Source organism: Rhea pennata, chromosome 3, assembly GCF_028389875.1.
Source record: "Rhea pennata isolate bPtePen1 chromosome 3, bPtePen1.pri, whole genome shotgun sequence".
In the NCBI taxonomy this organism is placed as follows: domain Eukaryota; kingdom Metazoa; phylum Chordata; class Aves; order Rheiformes; family Rheidae; genus Rhea; species Rhea pennata.
This window is the reverse complement of record NC_084665.1, coordinates 97,623,044-97,645,509: the sequence shown is the minus strand read 5'-3', so window position 1 is coordinate 97,645,509 and position 22,466 is coordinate 97,623,044. Positions and strand designations below refer to the sequence as shown.

The following is a 22,466-nucleotide window of genomic DNA, read 5'->3' as shown; positions in this document are numbered from 1 at the left end:
CGTCCAGCAACAACGCCTTCAGTCTCCTAAATCTTTTTAGTGTTGAGAAAAATCTTCAGTGAAAGAAATTAAGACATCACTGTTTCTAAGCATGGATAAATGCTGTATTTAGAGCATTACTATATACATCACTCTATATGCTATACTATATTATTACGGCTACATTCATAATGCCAACCAGGAAAGGCCAAGGCTCAGACCTGAGCAGCGCCTCACCATGATCCACAATAAATGGTTAGCATAGTTTTGCTCAGGCCAGCTGGCACTTTCCTAGCTTTGGGAGCACGGGCAAGGGAATCTGTCCTAGAACGAAACTTGAGTGCACCCAGCCTCATTTTCAGAGCAGGGGTGAGTTAAGGGAGTTTTAGCCAGATGAAGACAAACCAGGCCATGCTAGTTGGCCTAATGGCCAAGGAACAGTCTCTAACCATTTTCTTTACTTGGATAGACACAGCTACATTTCCCCTGCACCCTGCCTCACTAGTCATATTGTCTGCACCAGAAATATGTCTTACACAAAACACTCATTTACTGAGTACTCAGTACAAAGTTTAAAATCTTGTACTACACAGTCTCAGCACTTGTCTCTTTTCAGAGGCCGGAAGAGTTAAAGAAAAGAGTAAGTAATCTATTGATAGCTCAGACAGTTAAGTTTTTTGGTGTAAGAGGTGGGAGCTGAACTACTGGTATGGAAGAACAGGAGTTTAGTTCCTGCTTTTTGCCTGCGGGGGGCCTATTCACAAACCATTTTCATTCTCTCTGTTTGGGCTTTTACTCAGCCTATTCAAAAATAAAGGCTAAAAGCAAAACAAAGCTTCACTGTTAACCTCCAGAGCCAAAAATAGTTGTGGGACATGCACTTCTCCAGAATTTTCTGGATGTATATCAGCCTGGTACAGGAAAGGGTTAAAGAATACCTAGAATTTTCCTTAAAAATCAGCACTTGTGCTGAATAATATTTGCGTCTCATGGTTAGTTTCAGCAGCCCCAACTTGAGACACTGCAATATTAAATACACTCAGAAATATATTCAATACTTACTGGTGGTCCCCGGGGTCCTGTTGGTCCTGCTTCTCCCTCTGGCCCCTGTTCACCCTGTTTTGGGGATAGGAATGACACAACAAATTTGAAAAGTGAATCCCTGCACAATGCAGAATTTTTGTTTTTCCAAGTATTTTAAAGAAGAAAAATGATCTTACAGGTTTACCGGAATTTCCCATCAAACCTGGCACACCAGGAGGACCTCTATTACCCTGTTGACAGAAGATGAAAGATATCAGCCAAACCATTAGATTATCATTCCTTTTTAAAATTAAAAAAAGAGGAAGTCAATAAACACTTTTGAAAAATCATTCTTTATTCATTTTTAATTTCTACATTCTTTTTTATTTTTATTTTAGCTTCCACATAACTTATATTTAATTTTTCTAAAATATAGATTCCAGCTCTTTTGTTATATATACACTCTGAAAAACACCAAATAACTTTGATGGTTGCTCTCTAATCACAAGAAAGGATAACATCATCCTTACTTTCCAGCATTGTAATTTAAATTGAAATTTAGGTCTCAGTCTTTTCTTTTTCAGTTACTTAGAATTATCTCAAACATTTTGGTCTGAAATATAATACAGTTATAAATATTATTCTTACTAAGAGCTCCAAGAGGCTCCCTCACTTCCTCACTTCTAATGTTACTGAGATGCCCATGTCAAGGACCACAGATTTAAAAGGAAATGTCTTTTTTTTTTTTTTTTTTTTTTTTTTTTTTTTTTTTTTTACGGTTTTGCCTACTTAACACCTGGAGTCACCAAAATCAGATCCTGTAGTGAAAAGATCATGGAAAAGCATAAGACCAGAACCGATGCAAGCATCTGTTTAATTATTTCAACCAAAGATTCATCTCTGTCACAATGGAAAATTAATAAAGTTTCACTGAATAGACCTTGATAAGCACAAGTACAGTTTTATAAGAAAGTAAATACTCAGATAATTACCTTTGGGCCAGGGATCCCTTTTACACCTGGAGAGCCTGGTAATCCCTGAAAGAAACAAGATTTTACAGTGTTTATTTGTTGTTAAGAGGATTGGAAATGTTCTAAAAAACATATCTTTCCCTTGTCGAAGCAGTAAATTGATTTTTCTAGTCCTTTTCTTTGGTATTGAGGCACTTTGAACCAGTGATGGAGCAAGCTTAAGTTCTTTCCATTTACAATGTAACAGAAGAGCAGTATTATCTATTTCATAAATTGATAAAAGTAGCATGGTAAACTTAGAAGATGTGGCTTTTTCCCACTTAAACCGGTTTAACAGATACTTTTTGTATACATTTTATCCTCTTCTCACTTCTGTGCAACAGCTCCTAGCAAGAGTTTTTTTTTTTCAAGTAGAACTCACTTTATCTTGCAAATTTACTTCCAATTCTCTTTTAGTGTAGCCCCTTCACTACATCCTTACAACAATTACTCCTGTAGAATAGTGTTTCAAAAAAGTTTCTATTTAGCTCTCCATAATTGGCACAGCTTTCATGAAAAAATCAGTTTAGTGGATTAGCTGCAAAAGCATTCCAAGAAGCACAAATTCCCTATAGCCTCACCAGAGAGGGTGCACTGGATCAGGAAAAAGCACAAGCACGATGCATTCCAGATGTTCTGGGCTGGCCAAATGTCCAAAAGAGATTGACCATTTAAGATATGTTAGAGAAGCCATTTGACTTTTCCAGCTAAGTCTGGGTATCAGTTTGGCCCCTGTCATCCAGATGATACCAGTTCTCATTGTGGAGACACACCATAATATCCACAAGGATGGAGAAATTATCCGAGACAACTGCAAGGTGGCCACGAACCTTATGTGAGATGGAGTTCTTCACGATGCTGCCATGAGGAGTTTCAGGCTTTCACGCAAAACAATTTTGGATATTCATACCAGAATTTCCCCTTGCAGTGAATTTACCCTTTCTATTCCTTTTGCTTGGCTTTTTCACCCAATTTACTCTAATTTCAGGGTCAAAAGAAGGCCCATATCTGACCTTTCTTTAGCTTGAATCAGATCTCACTTTCAAGGTAAAATACTGGATACTTACTGGCAGTCCTTGAAGCCCTGCATCACCTGGAGCACCAGGTTTTCCTGGTTCACCCTGAAAAATATTTTAAGTTGTTGTTTATGCAAATCAAACAAGAAGAAAAACTTTGTTTCTGTAACACAGAGCTGGTGTGCTTTTAGAAGTGGAGAATGGAAAAGCTCATTCAATTAGCATAGTAATGTGTATAAAACCACAGGCTGCAGCACAAATAAAAAGCTTGCCACAAATGTGTGAACAAACCTAGGGCACTATCAAAGCAGCATATGTTAATTAAATGTATGTCAAATGTTTCTTACCTTTGCTCCAGGCATTCCAGGGATCCCTTCCCGACCATCAACTCCTGGTAAGCCCTTGAAAGACAAAAAAATGTATTATTGGAGAAATGTCTCCCAGGGTATATAAATTAGCATGATATAAAACAAATGAAATATACATACAGACTCTCCTTTGGGCCCAGGGAGACCATTTATTCCTCTTGTACCTTGAGGACCCTAAGAGTAATAATAAAATATGAAAATATACACAGTGAAATGGCAGATGCAAGGAAGATCTTATTCAGAGATGCATTAATTAGGTTACTTGAAGCAGTACATAAACATACCACATGATTAGTACTCTCCACGTTTACAAGCGCACATGATTTGAAATTTGCTTGTGCTCACCCTTTCTCCCTTTGGACCTGCCTCTCCCAGTGGGCCTCTCTGTCCTTGATCCCCCTACAAGAAAAAAAAAATCTTTTAGTAGTAAAACCACAATAAATTTAGTTATATTTATTGACTAAAAGCTCTGGTAAATAAACAAAGGTAGAGTTCACTCTAGTGCACGGAATCTGTTTCTAGCCTCTTTGGTCCTGTTGAGGTCCAAACTCAGGGTACAGCTGGGCTTTACAATCTGCAGAGATTCTCCTGTCCTCCCACCATCTACCAGGCACGAGGAAGCATTTCCAAGACCATGTCTCCTTATCATGTACACTCGAGGTTTCATCTAGGCAGAAGCTAAGAAAATACAAGTCCACAGTTGCCTTTTGCACCTACTGCCATGTGGGTTGTCCAAAAGTAATTTGCCTAGTGGCTGCTAGGAATTTCAGTAGCTTTGGGGGCTATGGCGTTTGGCTGACACGTTGGCTGCAGCATCTTTCTCAGAAGGAGCTTGATCCTGCCTGACCCAATGACAGGTAAAGCTTGTGGATGACCTATGCCTCAGTTACCCATGCAGCACTGAGGACTTTTTACCTGAGGACAGTTATAAAACAGGAGCTGACAGCTCCAGCTGACAACTGTGCTTTAAAACCCCAACTAGCAGACATTCTGTAGGAACCCAGCTGTGTGTAAGCACAGCATGCTGCACTCAGTCCTCCCAACCACAGTTCTTGGCTATTTGGAATATCTCTTTTAGACAGTAAATTCTAGCCTTGTGAGGGGGGGGAAAAAAAAGGAAAATAATAAACAAACAAAAAACCCTACAAATTTCCTTGTACAGGTTTAGTTCTAACGAATGCTTCCTGGTAAAATAAAACAAAAAACACACAGACAAACAGAAAACAAACATACTGAAAATATCCAAACTGCCCCAATGCCCAGAACCACTCAGCATGAAGAGGTTACAATACTGACAAGCTAAAAAGGCTTCGTCTCCCCCATAGTTCTTCAGGGACACTAAGTGGTTCTGGACTTCATACAATGTAATTTATTCATATGTGAAGAAAAATAGAATAATCAGGCTCTTCTGCTCTACAGCCACAAAATTTTAGAATGTATCATCTAAGTGGGAAGACACTCAGAAGTGTTTGGCTAACACACACTCCACTTACAGGTGCTCCAGGAAGACCTTGGGGACCAGGATCGCCATCAAGGCCACGAGCTCCCTAACAAAAAAGGAAATACCACAAGACATTAAAAGCAGCTCTGAAACACGAACAACTTACATTACTTCCTAACTTACTGGGAACTGCAGCTTCTGATACAGCTCAGTGTTTCATTTTAAGGACTTATAATTAAAAAAAAACCATTTTATTAAACAAATTTTAATCAAATTTTTAATCTTTTTTTTTTTTTTTTTTTTTTTTTTGATGTAATCCAAATGTAATCCATCCACCAGTTCATCCCCTGGGACAATGAGGAGGTAGATCTTCTCACGTTATTTCAAAATGTGTTTGGGTTGTCCTTTACTAATACTGTTTCCTTCACAGCCTAGTAGGATGCCACCAAAATGTGAATGAAAATCATAAAATGCAGCGCTGTTTTAAAAACTCTTTTTATTACATGTCTCAAGCGAACAACAATATAATTGTTTTCCTATATGTCACTTTAAATGAAGCACAGCACAAGTTTTAAAATTTACAGCTACTATAAATATTTAGAAAAAAATAACTTGTTACCTTGCTAACTGCCTACTTGCACACATGCCAAATTACTATAAATGCAAGGATCAGAAGGAATTATGGGTAAGTGGGAAGAATAAGTGAAATTCAGTGAACTCTGATGCATTTATCAGAAAGACCAAGAGCTGCCTTTCTTTCTAACCGAAGTACTGTAGTTGTGGAAATACATCTAGCAGGAAGAAGGAAACTCATAAAAAAAATAAAAATAAATATATTAAAAAAGTTAAAATATTCAGGGGATATCTATTTTTGTATCCAGTTCATTTTATGGAAAAAAAATTAATACTCACTTTAGTGCCTTTAGGTCCCATTATACCAGTTATACCTCTGATACCTAGAATGCCCTGAAAATTAAAAATATATTTAAATCAGTCTTTGGTCTTTTTATCAGAACCATGCTAGTTTTCAGACTGAAGACTTCTTAGAATTCTATATTATTTATGTTTATTTGGCAATAAGGCAATTCTATATTTTACTAATTTAAGAGTTTTTAAAAGACTAACAAAACTATCAGGCTGATGCTATGAACCACAAATATACTTTAAGGACTGAAAAACATTCATTTTTCTTCTTGAGGATCACAGATTTGAAGCAATCTCCCTATGCAGTCTATGTGAGAGATAGAAACATGAAGGCCAGATTCACAAAAGGGCTTGCTTGTCTAAAGCAGGTTATGAGACAGATACAGGAAATAAGCACCAACAGACTTTATAGAACTCTAGAGATAGACAAAAACTGTACAAGGTTTTTGGGAAACCAGGCTCTCCATTTTCATGCCTACCATATCTGAGAGACTGGACTGAGAAGATATTCTAGTTCAGAAAAATGTGTTGTAACTGTCACTGCTTTTCTTCAAAATACAGCTAGATGAGGAGTAGCAAACATGGCTTCACTTTTTCCTCTGTCTGACTGAGACCACATGTCACATCTCTGGGTAGAGAGACCTAGTCCTCTGCCATAATATCTTTGTCTTGCAACAGGGAAAATGAACTGCAACAGTGCTAACAAAACAGCTACAGAAACTTTAACCTAGCATAGACAAAACCTGCTCCTAAACCAGATTCTAGACGGAGCGTCCTTTCACCTGCTCTTAATGGAGCTAGGTGGAATTTTGCATGGAACGTTTAATGCTTTGTCAGCCCAAGACATGAGAAAGCTGTGACTGAAGTCGCCCAACAGGGCAGGGAGAGACGCAGAGTTTAACCCCTGTGCCAAGGGTAGAGGTGGAACTGGACACGCTGCGGTGCCCACCGTTCTCCAACAAAAGCAACGCCTCTCCCAGAGGTGAACGGTCTTATGCAAGTGCTGTTCTCCCTGCATTTCTTAAAAGTGGCAGGTCGTAGATGCTGCTGTTGGGACCAGATTCCTACCCTTTCTGTGGATCTGAGCCTTACACTCTTACAAGCAAGAAACACATGAACAGGTAACAAGGAGAGCCTACATCCTCTCCATCTGTTCCTCTAGACTGCTTATCTGACATCACTTTTGTTTTAAAATCCTTTGTTTTAAAAAGAAACATTGCTTTTAAAACTTGTTTGTAAGGTCATCAGCTGACGAAAAAGTGAATTGAAATGAGTAATGAAGGGGAGTGGAGGGGAGAAAAAGGTAGCTTTTATTTGTTTTTTAATTCTGTGTTATTTCACAATAATGGGAACCACATAAGAATTTTACCAAGCTGAGTTAAAACAATAGGTCTCCACAGGCCCTTCAGACAGCAGAAAAATCTTCTTAAGCAATTACTTTACTTGCACAAGAGCACCAGGAATACTTTATTCAGCATCTAAGATAAGAAGGATTACACCCTTTCCTTTAAGCAGTCTCTATTCCTTCTTTCTCTAGTCCTAAACCAAAGTTTTACATTAAAGAGAATTCTGTAATTTAGGGTTTGAATACCACATGCATTGGGATAAACTCATGCATAATATCACCTTTGGAAACCAATAGCATTAAATAAATAGTTTGCAACTTGGAAAAAAAAAGTGTAGGATACCATCAGAAAATAAACTCTAGAAATAAAAAAGTGTTATGACTAAGGCCTATGCCTAGATCTCTTACTTAGAATGACCCCTTTTCTCCTGTTCCCTATTGCCCGAGGAGGTGTATGTTGGAATGAAGTTAGGTGAAGCCCAAGAAAACAATTCCAAAATGATAGGTGCGATTGGAGGCTACTTCCTGGACATGCAAAAAGATAGAAACCGAAAACATTCTACTCTTCAGTGTCAGTCACTTCACCACCAAATCTCAGCAGACAGAATCCCACAGTTAAACACATTTAAAATATAAACACTAGCTTTGCAAGGCTGGAGTCAGAGTCATCAAAATTATGGAAAAGAAAGCCAGGAAAAACCTACACAGTTCACCTATATGTTCAGTCTGAAAAGAATACAAGATTTTGGATATGAAATATTTTTAAAAATAAGTCTTTCCATAGAAATAATTAGAGCTGAAAGGCTATGTGATACATAGTTTTCTGACTGGATCTAATTAGCTCTGCTTTCAGTCATAGACAGTGGCAGAGAATTAAAAGGTAGGTAAGTAAGTGGAGTTTTTATAATATACATTTTCTTACAGTAAGAAGAAAAAATGGCTAGGGCTATTTAAGAGGAAATACTTTACTGGAGGGCCTTGAGCTCCAACTTCACCAACAGGTCCTTGGTCTCCTTCTTCACCCTGGGAAAGCAAAAGGAATACATCTGTAACCAATCCATATCATGGATGCTTTACCATCCTAAAAGGTAAAGTTTGCTTACTGATCATTACCAGCATGTCCCCTTGAAGGAAATCCTGATTAAGTTCCTAGCACATAGACAGATCCTAATTTAGGTTCATATTATTTTGGATTATTAGGCAAAAGGGTAATTTAAAGCAAACTCAGCATAAAGATATTTTATTCTTAATCATTCATTTTTTTCTCAATATTAATCTTTGTAGGTGTCTTTGCTCTTTTTAAGAGAGTAATGAAGGTATATGTGAACATGTGAATGGACTGGACATGCCAGTAGCTCTTCACCACATCAGCACACTCTGCTTCAGAATTTTTTGAAAATCAAAAGAGTAAATAGTGACATTATCTGTTCAAACACAAATTAGATTAGATGATAGCCTCACTCATACAATGACAGTACACACTACCAGAACTACTGTGTTTCCTGCCAGTTTAATTTGCCTAGAGGGATTTTGGCACATAATAAGACAACAGCTCAACATTCAGAAAAAGAAATGGGGGAGTTTTTTCAATAAATATTCTTCTCAATATACTCAGGAATAGAAAGTTGGCTTTTTAAAAAAATTTATTATATTTTCAAGGTGATTTAGTTTTCAAAGGGGTTTAGAATGCAAGAAAAAAAATCTTTTGATGAAAACATTAAAACATGGACCAAGGTAGTGCAAATCTCAGCTTTTATTATAAATATTAAACAATATTAATTCATATGAAAAACTTTAAAGGAGCACATAGCTCAGTCTTAAAGCTGAATCATACTAGGCCTCTTTATTACTACTAAAGTCTTTCTTCACCTCTCAGTGAAGAACAGTGTCCTTTCCCTTTAAGACATACTTTTCTCTCTCATTCTTCTTGTCCCTCTTACTACTCAGCTGTGACATAGCATAATATCCTCAGTAAATTCACAGAAGTCTTTTGTATATAAATCTTTGGATGAGTTCTTTAATTCTTGCCACGAGTTTCATAGTAATTAAATTTGAATGATCAAAATAAAAAGCAAGAGGAGTATGGCAGTACTAACTTCTATATTCTAAAAATACAGAGGCGAGGTGAATGAATAACCGAAGTGTGCCTTTGGTTACTCTGGAGTATTACGATAAGTAGTATCTCTTCATGCATTCTGGAAAAAAACAATAAATAGTTCTAATGAATTCTAAAGCATCTTTTGAAGACAAGGTTGAACTACTAAACTACTACTAGCTTGCTAACCACAGCAGCCATTCTTTTTTTGGGGGGGGGCGGGGGGGGGGCTGGGTTTTTTTGTTTGTTTGTTTGTTTGTTTTACCTTATAGCCTTGTTTTCCTGGTTCACCAGACTCTCCTTTTGAACCTTTCTGTCCCTAAAATAAATATAAAAAACCCAAAATAAATAGAGATTATTCAAAATTAAAATATGGAGTTTTGCAAAATAGATACAGACTCCTTAGAACTACCTTTTTGTCCCTCTGCAATCCCCATTTGCCAGTGCTACCTCATCTACCTAATTCATACTACATATTAAGAAAAAAACCAACACCAACTTCAGAAAGATCTGTTCCTAGATCTAACAGATTACTATTTCTTCTCAGGTTACCACTTAGTGATTTCCTCAGGCAAATTCCCAGAAATCAGGCAAAGAATACATAAAAAATCTCAGATAAAATGAGATTCAAAAGATATTCCATTTCAATTTAGTATGTTACAGGTCTTTGGTGAAAAGAAAAAAAGACCAGGATGTAGGGGAGTACCTAGAGTTTCTGGAGTTGTCAGTTTACAGATGTTCTGGGAAGTAAATGAAGCAATCCTTAGCGTACTCTAAACTTTTTCATTTTACCCTGAAGATTACAGCAATAAGAGATTTTGACAATGAGATGTTATTTTGGCAGGGCTGAAATAACTGTAAGCATCCACATCAATGCAACATTCATCGAAAAGAGCAGTGTCAACCCAGCAAGTCCCCTGCCTTGTGCTTTGAGATAGTATCTCTGTAAGCAATGCGTTCAAACAAACAGATTCTCTTACCTTCATCCCCATTAAGCCAGCATGTCCTGGGCGACCAGGTGGACAAGCATTGGGACACTGAAAAGCATCCACATAGTTAATACCACTGGGGTAAAATTGTCTGAAATGATGTTTAAAAAAAAAATGTACAGAAATATCTTACCAATGGGTCACCATCCTGCAGGCCAATTGTTCCCTAAGTTAAATGAAATTAATCAAAGTAAGTAAAAACAAGCAAGCAAACAAAAACCCAGATCTGACCAATTAGACAATACAGCAATGGAAAACAGAAATTCTATTATATGAAGCCGAAATCAGAAGTGTAATCAACCAGAAGCATTTCTGATAACAGCACCTAAATTCTAGGAGTTTCTAGGTACTTACAAAATCCTGTCCTCTAACTTTCCTGAAAAATGAAGTCTTACTTTTATTTTTAAGCTACCTAATACAGATTTTGTATTAAATATAAAGCAAATGTATTTGAGCTACACATTCAAATCAGAAGTTATGTAGGAATTCAGATTGTCCAGCTTTTTTTTCAAATATCATATTTTTCAGACTTATCATGTGACTTATTAATATTTCTGTAATCCAGTTGATAGCCAGTTGTAGTAAGTTTTCATGTTACTTCCTTAGAAGGGTATTTCTAAACCTCTTATTTAAAGAAAACTGATTTTTGAGTTTGAGTATTTAGAGAAGTATTCAGAGGTAAAATTAATTCCTTGCATTGTCCAAACCCCATAGATTTCGAACAGAATCCAAAACAATTCTGCAGCAAAGATTTTTTTAAAAAAGAAAAAAAAACTTACTACCATCCATTTCAAGACAAGATTCAGATCTTTGTAGAGAAAATGATCTCATGAGTATTGATAGATGAGTGAGAAGTCTGTCCGTTACTGGAACTGGAATAAACTAGAGATCTGTGTGCGAAGAGATGGGCCCAGGGTGGGGAAGGCCATTTCTCCTGGTAAATCAAACACACTTGCTGGAAGCTAATGGGAGCCGTGTGAGGTGCAACAGGGTGAAATACGACTTCACGGCAGCAGCTGGATTCTCGAAGCCCCGTGGGGATGGAGCAGAGGCAGCTCCAAGAAGCAGAGACGAGTTAAGGCAGGAGCCAGTCTCCTTCTATACGGTAGGGTTTAAAGTAAGCTGAGGGTATGTTGGGGGCCTTAATGCTCTTAGCTGTAGTGAGATTGTGGCATTTAATTGATGATTTTGCCCTGTGATGATTTCTCAATAGAAGCAAAATACACTACTATTGTGTAATGTAGCCTTTTACTTTTTCTCCAAAACACTGCTCTCCAGTTTATCATTCAAAGTATGATTTAATTTTCTACAAAGCCTCTGCAAAGTCTCTGGCAACTTTCATGAAGACAAGAAACATAGCTTATATAAACTGTATGGATTTAAGGGCCCGTCCAGCAGTAGAACAGTACTGTTTTTACAGAGATATTAACATGACACAACCACATTTCCCAATAATCTGCATTGTACAGCATCCAACCTGTGATACATCTGCCAGACTCTCAGTTCGACCTCTCTGGGCAGGTAAATAGCCACATCACAAAGGTAAATGCATGACAAAAATTCCTCCTCCAGAGAGGCCCAGTGAGGACAGCCAATCTCGTAGAGAGGCAAAGCAGTGATATAAATCTTTCTCACGTTCACTGCAGGGAGCAAGGCCGCAAGAAAGGTATTAGTGCTTAACTCACCTGGGAGCATGTACTGCTCAAGGTAATAAGTCAAATATTAATTTTTTTCTCCCCCAAATAAACAAGAGTCTACAGCTGAGGTAAACCTGGTGACAGCCAACGCAGACTACATCTACAATAATACTGTAATTCACAGAGAAGGTTAAAACCTGTAAAAGTTACAGTTGAAGATTATTTGCAGAGACAGGAAGACATCATTACAGAAGTTAGATTTTCTACATCTTGAACTATATTTTATAACCATAAGGACTAGAAACCTGTTTTCTAAATGGAAAATGAAATGTTGATATCATTACATGAGTCATACCCCATGTTCATCCATTTGAACATGACTCTGTAGATTTTATGATTTAATATAGCCTGGGGATGTCCCAGTATTGGTATTCAGCTGTATGACTTAAGGAGAAGCTTTGTTCAAGCCGCAACAATAGTTGCAGCTAGTATATAATTCAGTAATTATTATTACAGTAAAATAGTAAATCTAAATAGTATAATAGTATATAATTTAGACATTAGCAGCACATATTAAAGATAATCATTTACCCGAGGACCTGGTGGTCCTGGTGGTCCTGGTGGTCCTCTTTTTCCTGGATCTCCCTAAAAAAAAAAAAAAAAAAAAAAAAAAAAAAAAAGTTAAAATAATTTTGTTAATTCATAGCAGTAATGACACCAAAGTTATATATTCATATCACACAACAGTCAGGAGTGAAGTAGCCACAGAAGGACATTCAGGGCAGCCAATAAGACCTAAACCCACAATATGTCTCTGACAGCAGAATTCAAAGCAATGACTTCTGCATTTTTAAGAACTATAACCCATCCTTTAAAAATTATTCAAGGAGCATAGGGTAATTCTTAAACTGTATTATTTTTACTACTCAAGTATTTGAGTACCACAATGACAGGCACTCTAAAAAATACTGAGGTAAAATGACTGATACAGTACTAAAGGAATCTCCAACATATTATGAATCTTAACTTGCTCTATTTGTACCCTACAGTTCACTGAGATGGCTATATGACTCTACAAAAACAGATAGTTTTCACATAGTTTAGAAATCTGAAACATGTGACTGCATGGCCATCTACACGCTCCTTTATTTCATAGCTGTTAATTAAGATCTGAATTAAAAATCTTAGTAAACTGGTAAAAATGTCTGAAGTAGAAGAAAAAAATCACTTTTTCAGAGCCCAAGTTGAACCTGTAAAGTTAGAATCTTTTCCTGTTTGTGAAATTTCAATGCCTAGTGTTTACAGAAGCAAAGACAATGCAGAATCTCTGCCTTTTTCTGAATACTTTTAAATAAAATAAATCTTCCAATTGGGCCCATCTTTTAATTTAATACTGTAATTTCCATATTATGAATTCTAAGATATTAAATCATAAATGCAATTAATTTCCGTTAGTTTGGAAAAATAATTCATTTGTTCGCACAGTACATGAGCTATAGAAACGTAGGTTAAAAACACTAAACAGGAATAGTTCTTTTCCATGCTATGTGTAACTATGTTGTGGAACTCATTGTCATGGTGTGTTGTGGGGCCCTTGGTATAAATGAATTCAAAAAGGTACAGACCAAATTAATGGAGGATAGGCCTACATATAGCTACTGAACAATGTGGTCCAGATGCAACTTCTCGTTCAGGAGGTCTCCAAACTGCCAGCTCCTGGAAGGTGCAGCAGTGTGACAGAAAAACATCGTTTTTCGAATAGCGTGTCCTGTATACTTCCTAAGCATCCATTACTGCCCTCGCGAGAGGCTAGATAGTCAGATGGATGGATTTTCTGAACCAAGCTGGTAGTTTTGGTAGTCTTTTTATATTCATTTATATGACTGACCACAACAGATTTGGAGAGATATGTGTTAAAAAATAGACTTCATTAGGCAGTTCCAATACTATTTCAGATGTCAATTAAAAGAATTTGGTTTCAATTTTAATTTCAGTGGTAAAGTATGGAGTCAGCATATGACAGCATGCTGAAGCTGAGCCAATGTGTTAGGAGTGCGGTCAGTAGAGGGAGTCACACTGAATAACAAGGCTAAGAAGAAATATTGAACTGCCATGTTCACTGATACGCACATGGATAACAGAAACATTGTGCGGTCATGTACCGCACTGCAGAGGTGAGAAGACGGGAGTGAAGCTAAAGTACAACATGCGGTGTTAAAACTTTCACATTTCCTGCATTTTTGGCTGGTTTGCTTTATGACTTTCTTTGAAGAAAGGGAGAAGTAGGGTATGAAACGTCATATGAAACATTTCATTCTGATTTCCTGGGTAGCCATAGCTTCATGCTATTAATTGTTATTTCTGATAGCTTCACCAAACACAGTCTTTCCTCTACTAGCAATCTCTGTGAAGGAATAAACTGAATGTTTTCAAATGTTGCTATAGCTCAAACCATGTTTGGATGGCACAGCCGTTACAGGTTTTTTCTAGAGTAAGTATTGAATATACTTTTAGCAAACACAGTAGTACTCACAGGTGGACCAGCACGGCCTACTTCACCAGGAAGTCCTGCTGCACCAGCTGGACCCTGTAACAACCACATTAAATAGCATTTTTAGATTATAGAATATCTGTATAACAAGGAACAAGGAGTGAGAACAAACAATTCTCCAAGTTAGACATCAGTATTCTTGCCCAATACAACATAAATAACCTCACCATTAGAAAAGAAAGTATGCATAATAGAAATAGAGCATTAGCATTAAAACAATAGTCTTTTCTTCACTGAATCCCTTTGATTTATGAATGGTATATTTATGAATTGTAGAAAATGATACTTACAGGTGGCCCAAGAAGTCCCTTGCCCTGTGAAATACCAAAAAAAAAGAAGTCAGATTTTTTTTTTTCGGGGGGGGGGGGGGGGGGGGGGGAGGAGGAGAGGAGGGGAGAAGGAGGCAGATTCCATACTCATTCCAATGTTTGCCAAGCACAGAGTATTTATGGTGAAAACAAATACAAAACACTGATGTTTGATTCTGGAAAGTATTATTGAAAACTTCAACAAATGTTAAACATTGATGAGTTTATTATTAGGTAATCTATATCAGAAGCAAATTAAATTATTGCTTAAGCTGTCTTGCAGTATTTTTTATTTGCACATTTACAAACATGTATACTTCCACAAAGGAAAGAGGAGATTAAAGCTTTTTGGTTTAGCTAATTTTCAAGCATGAAGATAAATACATTAATGATATAATAATTTCCTCTTAATCGTGCACTTAAACTGATAATAAAAGAGGAAAAAACATTAATTTTTTTTGGCCATGTTCTCCATGGTCTAAATCTGTTAAACAAGTACTTTCAGTAATCAGAAAGAATGCCAAATTGTTCCTACTCCAAAACTGCTCCAAAATGCAAATTCATTTTCCTTCACCATTGCTCTGAATCATTTTAATGAGAAGTGTCCAAGATGAAAATGCTCTTCTGCCTATTTGGACAACACATTCTCCCTCAGAAAACAGAGTCGTCAGTCTTGCTTTACTGAAGGAAATGGATGATTTTAAGAAAAACAGTGTCAATGGAATATATGTAACAGTTGGCATATAAAGTTATAAAGATGTTTAAATGTTCAGGAGATTTGATGTAATAAAGCACCTGGGATGAGTGGAGTTTACAGGCCACAAAATATTGTGCGGGATTGTATCTTCAAGGTTATCTTTAGAGAACTTAATAAAATTTCAAATATTTAAGAGAGTAATTATACTTTATCCACTTAAGCACTGCAGAGAGTAAACAACTTCTTGCCTGATCCAGGTAACTCCTTTACAACTACTTAACAGTAACTTGCTGCAATGTATTAAAAAGGTCTGTATTTCACGACACAAATCCAATCTTTCCTGACAGGACTTATCTGCAATAGGGATATATCATTAAAATATCACCTATCCCTGAAAGAAGGGAACTGACTGCTTGCAGGTTCCCATTTGAGTGAAGGATACCTCACTCGGCGGTCAGTGATCCCCACCAGCTGTCCCCGTGCCCTGAGGCAGACGCCTCCCCAGAGCCTGGAGCTGCGGCCGTAGGTCCCCGGGTGCCCCAGGCCTGTTTGAGCGGCTCTTCTCTGCCCCCTGAACGGGAGTTTGCACGCAGTCGGTTGCCCACGGTCCATCAGCCCCTCTTCGGAGGCTCATACCCTGCAGATTCATCCCTTACCTTTGCCTTATCAGACACGTCAGCTTATCTGAATTTATCTAGGTGTTCTAATAAATATTCTAATAATTTTGTAAATTTTTCACTTGAGAGACTATCAGCAAAAGAGAAAAGACAAAGAGAATAATATGAAAATAAATGATGAAGCAAGAAAAAAAGGAGAAAAGGGAGAGGAAAGAAGAGACTGAAGATAGTTTGGACGTTCTGGGGAAGACTATGTGGCAGAACCAGAAAAGCAAACAATTTATATAACACTTCAGATATTTTAGATTACTTTTTCAGTTACCCTGAAGTCCTAACTTGGAAAAAAAATCCCACCATGTGAGCGTGAAAAATAGTGATAAAAAAATTATAATTAATTAAGGTTTTAGCCAAGGCCTCTGTCTCTCTGTTTGCATCTAGCATTTTAACAATATAAGTAGTTTATTTCTGTGAGAAATGAAGTCTTTAGTCATCCAGAGAGACTACTCTACTTACAAAAGGTCACTGATTGAATTCAAAGCAGTGTAGAAAGCTATTTCTAACCAAATACTCAATTAATTGTGTAAATAGTATGTATAATCATAAGTGTGCTCACCATACTTCTAATAAATGAAGTCTCACAGATCAAGTTAAAAACTTGGGAAGGTTAAACATTCCCATCACTTCTCACTTCTAGTAAAAGCTCCTCAAAAAGCCTCTGAAACTGAGAATTAGAACCATCCCACTCCATCGCTACCACACCTATCCTTTGGTTTTTAGATTTGTTTCATTATTCAAGTGAAAATAAGTTTAACCTCACTACAGTCAAGATGACTTGTATTAGCCATTTTGAGAAAAATCCACTAATTGTGCTACTTCTTCAGCCGTCTAAAGCTTTCATCAAAAGAAAAGCTTGTGTATATGTAATTTCCCTATGAAATGAGCAGTAATCTTTCCATATGCTTTCAGAATACACAGGTTAACAACTGTGGAGCCAGAAAATCAAATACTGGGATCCTGCCTAAAATATGTGGTATAAGTATCAATCTTAACAGAAATAGTATGTGTCTGACCTTAATCATTAACAGGGGAATTATAGTTTTCAATACTACCATGAAGTGGCTTCAGCAAATCCATCTTTTCTCTTATCTGTAAATATCTAACCGTCTTTATCCCATGATTATACATATTCCTGCAGATGCCTGCAAGCAGAAGGTTCAGCTATTTATTAGAGGCAGAACAGCTCTAAAGGCAATCCCTACTGAGGTTCACTGAAGTGTATCACCAGGAGAGATGATGTTTCAGCTCAAACAAAGATTACTAAACTCTCAACAATGGTCCAAATTCTCGTAAGATTTAGTGCTTTTACAGCCTTAAAATATGGTCACAAAAAAAGACCCAAATAGGATAAATGCTACTCTGAAAGGAATCAGCAGCAACCTTGACAAGTTGGTCTGGTTTGCTGCTTTTCCATGGTAACATCTCCACTTCTAAGCTGAGATTAACCCTCTTTTATATGTTTTCTGTACCTACTTTTCCTGAAGGCTTTCACATTATTCCTTTTTACACTAGTCTGTCAATGATAAGATAAAATAATACATACTTTCCCCAACTTTCAGAATGTATTTGAGCTGACCATTTTTTCCTATGATATTTCAAGTTGTAATATTTCAGTAATTCAGTTTTTAATTTCCCATTTTTCCTTACACCTAGTAGTTTTTTTATAAGTAGTTTTTCTATATCATCTAAATGATGAACTTGGCAAAGTTAACTTGTCTTTTCATTCCATCTACACATTTTAAGATCTTTTTCAAACAACCCAGAAATTATTCTCCTAACTATTTGGCAGGAAAAAAAACCATAATAAATAAAACAAAAAAACAATCAAAATCAGGCCTTTCAGTCTACCTAGAAGTTCCCTCTGTTTGGTTATCTTCTGTGACTAAATTTAGCTTATACATTGAGCCTATAGATTGACCAGCTGTTATAAAGTATAACTTATTTATTCCAGGCTCCAGATTTCTAGGTAAAAAACATGCATCTATGAAAATTAAATATAAATGTCCACACAAAATGATTCATCTGAGCCTGAACAAGTTTTTCATGTAACCTCTTCAAGAATAAAAATATAATTTTCTCAATGTCTGAATAGTAAAATGTTTCTATAATAAAAATGTAATGAAAGTTAATGATAGAGCATCAAAAATAAAAAGATACAGTTAAAGCTACAGATTTTCATGAAAAGGAATGCCATCTTGGAATACAACACATTTTCTATTTAATAGAAACTAATTCTCAAAAAGGAATCTAATTCTTAATGAAATCAGTTCATTCTGTGCAGCCATATTATAATCTTAGACCACACATGTTATTCCAGTGTCCATTTTATTTCAGATTTTCCCAGTTTCCTATATAAACTGAGTTTCATCATGGCAGCTGCCATCCACTTCTCTAGCCCTGCAAATTCCTGAAATTCACAGTTCTTTACAGCCCCCCCCCAAAAGGATGTTAAATCTATCTCCATGTAAATCTGAGCAGTACTTTTTGAATGTCCTTTCTCATATTTTGTGTTATTTTCACATGGAACAGCACAGCAACTCCTATACTGCATTTAATACTTCAGTCATTCCAACTTCTAAACACATGGTGAGAAGCTGAAACGGGAAAGACTAGATTAATTTATCCACGTAAAATGTGAACTCTCCTGTCTCCAGAGTGCTTGCACAAAGAGATGGAAAGCGGCAGTGACGATGCTTCCAAAATATGCAGCCACATCACAGATATTTCCTTCTTTTTTACAGCATGCAAATTGAACATGCCCTCCTCAATAATGAAACCTGCACATTTTGATTTGAAGAAGTTTTTTTTACATACTACTCTATAAACTTACAAATTCTTTGAAACTTCAGAAATATTTTCTTACTTTTCTTCACTACGTTTAGCAATAGGAATCATTCATATTTATAGTTAAGGTCTAAAAAGCGTCTTCATTAGGGAAATGTATTACTTACTGGAAATCCACGAGCACCTGGCAGCCCTGGCTCACCCTAAAAAGGATAAAAATGCAGTCTTTCAAGAGGCATTAGCACATAGTTTTCTATACAATACACAGGAAGATGCTCCTGTCTTTTGGCAGGTGTCATTTGGCAGACATATTCTGCAAACATTATTTGCCATGATTAATACTGTACTAGTTTCAGTGAAACTTGATACAAAAGAAAGGCTTAATATTTAATACAAAAAAGACAGCATTAGGCCTTTCTTCTCTCAAAATAATTCAAAGATACTGGTTACTCTGAATTCTAAAGTGTATTTCTTCATTTTGTTTGTCTGATTGCTTATGGACTCACGTTTCAGTGTTCAGGTTCCTACTGTGACATTATTACAGCACGACACAATGGAAAGAGTTTTATAGTTACTGAAGATGGTAAATCTTAATGCCATCAATGCAATGCCACTCTCCCATTTTGCTGGCTAAGGATACCATGTTAGAAGGGCCCAACAGGATCAACATCTATATTCTATATGTGTTTTAATATTCTAAGAAATGCTGCAGCTTGAAAAAAGAAGTCCATAATTTATTATCTAATTTTGCTTTTACCTTCTGTCCTTTTGGTCCTGTTGCTCCACGTGACCCATCAGGGCCTGTGAGCCCCTGTGGAAGTAAGATATAAAATGTTCATGCAAAGGTTGCTTGTGTTTTTTTTAATCCTAACAGAAAACATTCTAAAATATAGAAAAATTAATCTATTACATGAGATAAATATGTAATAACCGGAGACTTATAACTCGTATGTCTGTTCACATATACAGTTGGAGCAGAGATACAACTCTAATTCAAACACTGCCCAGGTTCGAAGCGCCGGTTTTTGTAACCGGCATCCCATATCCACGTTGTCGTATGTGTTCTTCAACAGTTATTCAGCTAAACTACGATCAAACCAAACACAGTCTGAATTTATCTGAATTTCTCCAAATCAGAGAAAATTACTGATGAACTGATGAACCTAGTTCATGGCTCAGATTAAAATGACAATTGTCAGTGTTTTCCCTTTCTAATAAATTTCCCATATTTAAGAACTGGAAGAAGTGTCAAGATTCTCAGAAGGACAACTGAGTATCTGAAATCACTCAGGGAAGACTGAAGGCCTTTCATGTAAACCTTCTCACCTCATTTTTCCACACATACTTCATGGGGGTTTTGTCATATTATCTATAAGAATTATGTATTTTTAAAATCAATTTGTACAGACACAGATTTTTGGATTCTGTGTACCTTCACCACACATCAGGCCACATTTTGGTTTAGTGAATCCTCAAGAGCCCAGAACTTAATGACAATTAACCTTAACTATCCTAAAATAAAATATTGCTCATGGTTTTAAATTCTGGGTCCTATTTTTAAAACAGAGTTATAATCATTTGGAGCCAGGGTTTAGCACTATACTCTTGCAAGTCATAGCTACACGGACCAGCTGAAGCCTTGGTTGACTAAGCTTTAGTTTATTGCAGTTGTGTGCTGAGAATGGATACAGACTTGCATGTGGAGAGTCATAAAATGATGCAGATGAGTTTTCTAAACCATACGTAGTCTTCTGTTCATCTTTCCCTATTTTCCCTCAGGCTAATGGCTTTATTGAAGCAATGCCCACCGTGACCTCAGTCTAAAGACCACATTAGTCCATGTAGCATCTACTGCACCTTGTCATTCAGTCCAGAAGGGAATGGCACTCCTCAGCTTTCTGACAGCCACACAGGGCAATTAGGAATAACTAACACACTCCTCCTTGAGGAAGAAGCAGCTATGGGGGCTGCCTCAGCTTCTCTATCAGCCATACCCTCTGAACGGAAAAGCAAGGCTGCCACGCTACGCTTGAGGTTTCTCTTTGGATCATACTTGTCTATCTGGCTAAAATCAAAAAGCAATCCTGATATTGTAAACGGTAATTCATCTGGAGTTCCTTTGTTTTCTTTTGTTTACAACATTTTAATCAGTTTATATGGCTTATAACTTTCCAGAACTCCATAAGAAAAGCTTTGTTTTTATGTTTGTCCAACACTTCCCTTTTCTAGTGTGCTTCTAGCAACTCAGTATTGACCCCAAAAAATGTTTTCGCTGACAATTTGCTTTCTAAAGCTCGCAGGATCATTATAGGCAATTATTCTGCAGGATTTTTACTCAGTCTATTAAACCCAGTACTGAAATAGTTTTTGAAAAAAATATAAGATTTAAAAGTCAGAACTGCCTTACCAATTAGAAAACAGGAGAAGGTATTATAAACCTAAACCTTCAATTAAAAGTGGAATGCACAGTGGGAGTACAATTAAGTCCTATGTTGTGTCTTCAACTGAAAAAAAAAAAAAAAGTTCTACCCTTTCAGAATACAGTATTTTGGTATTATTCTTTCACTCATCCACTAATATCAGGGAACATGCAAGTACAAACAAATATTAAAAGCTGAGGTGAATTTTGAAAGCTTTGTTTCACGGGAGTGTGTTATTATGAATTCTGGTAAGGAGAACAAAACTATATCTTAAGAGAAAATTATAGGAAGCAATGATTTTTAAAGATATGGTCTGCTTACAGTTTTTTTACATGTACAGCTGGTTTGTGGCCTGCATTACTCTCAGGAAAAAATGAAGTTGGTATCAAATACTGTATTGGTAAGTCCATTTCCTTGTACAAATTTAGAATTTTGACACTCTAACTAAAGATTATTTCAGCTCCATCTCCACTAAGTATCTTTTAAAAACAAATAAAATTAACAGTATTGTAATCTTCCAGAAATATTAGGTCTTTTAATTTATGTCATTTTTAAATGTTCTCTGTGTTATTAATTTGCCACACACAATCTCTGTTTTTTACATTTTAAATTACAGTAAGTGTTCTACCACTTATGTAAATTAAACATCAGTTTGCCTACATCCTGGCATAATATCCAAGTACTAATAAAAAGAATTGACTTCTTAGCAAGAAATGCTTTTAATCACTAATCTCAAGAGAAATATGAAAAGTTTCCCATAATGTATGGAGACGTTTTTATTGCCACTAATTTATTCAAGAGCTATAACCAAACATTCCATCCACAGCAGATGATCTTGAACCTTTATTCTTCAGCTTCCACAGAGAAAGGAAGACACATTAGCAGATACAGGCTCTGCAATGGCTGAAGTCTGGGCAGGGGGGTCAGAATAAGTTGTACTGAAATCGTAGTTTCTCCCAGAAACACAGCTTAAAATCATCCTTAAGCGTCAATTGAGTGAAAACATATCCATTCACTTTTTAATACCAGGAGCTGCCCTCAGTAGTGTTCTGCAATTATAGACTCTTAACTTTCGCAGTTACACAGTGTAGCAAATACGCAACCCTGCATACACTATATATGTATTATTAGAATTTTGTTTTAAATTACTGTGAAGCTGATGTGTGTCATTATTGTTGTAAGTAAACTGCAGTCCAGGAAGACAG

At 36.5% G+C, this 22,466-nt stretch overlaps 1 protein-coding gene across 1 annotated transcript in view; it reads right to left on the bottom strand.

Annotated features, from left to right (window-relative positions):
- The window catches only part of COL9A1 (collagen type IX alpha 1 chain), a 66,673-nt gene that overhangs the window by 24,095 nt on the left and 20,112 nt on the right, over positions 1 to 22,466 (bottom strand). Inside the window, exons 10-27 of the mRNA XM_062571085.1 lie at positions 19,599 to 19,652; positions 19,009 to 19,044; positions 14,669 to 14,692; positions 14,361 to 14,414; positions 12,419 to 12,472; positions 10,324 to 10,356; positions 10,182 to 10,238; positions 9,467 to 9,520; positions 8,076 to 8,129; positions 5,750 to 5,803; positions 4,890 to 4,943; positions 3,742 to 3,795; positions 3,517 to 3,570; positions 3,376 to 3,429; positions 3,080 to 3,133; positions 1,995 to 2,039; positions 1,200 to 1,253; positions 1,042 to 1,095 (exon numbers count right to left, since the gene is read on the bottom strand). Of these exons, the coding sequence (XP_062427069.1) occupies positions 1,042 to 1,095; positions 1,200 to 1,253; positions 1,995 to 2,039; positions 3,080 to 3,133; positions 3,376 to 3,429; positions 3,517 to 3,570; positions 3,742 to 3,795; positions 4,890 to 4,943; positions 5,750 to 5,803; positions 8,076 to 8,129; positions 9,467 to 9,520; positions 10,182 to 10,238; positions 10,324 to 10,356; positions 12,419 to 12,472; positions 14,361 to 14,414; positions 14,669 to 14,692; positions 19,009 to 19,044; positions 19,599 to 19,652 (897 nt within the window). The remainder of the gene's footprint in view (positions 1 to 1,041; positions 1,096 to 1,199; positions 1,254 to 1,994; positions 2,040 to 3,079; positions 3,134 to 3,375; positions 3,430 to 3,516; positions 3,571 to 3,741; positions 3,796 to 4,889; positions 4,944 to 5,749; positions 5,804 to 8,075; positions 8,130 to 9,466; positions 9,521 to 10,181; positions 10,239 to 10,323; positions 10,357 to 12,418; positions 12,473 to 14,360; positions 14,415 to 14,668; positions 14,693 to 19,008; positions 19,045 to 19,598; positions 19,653 to 22,466) is intronic.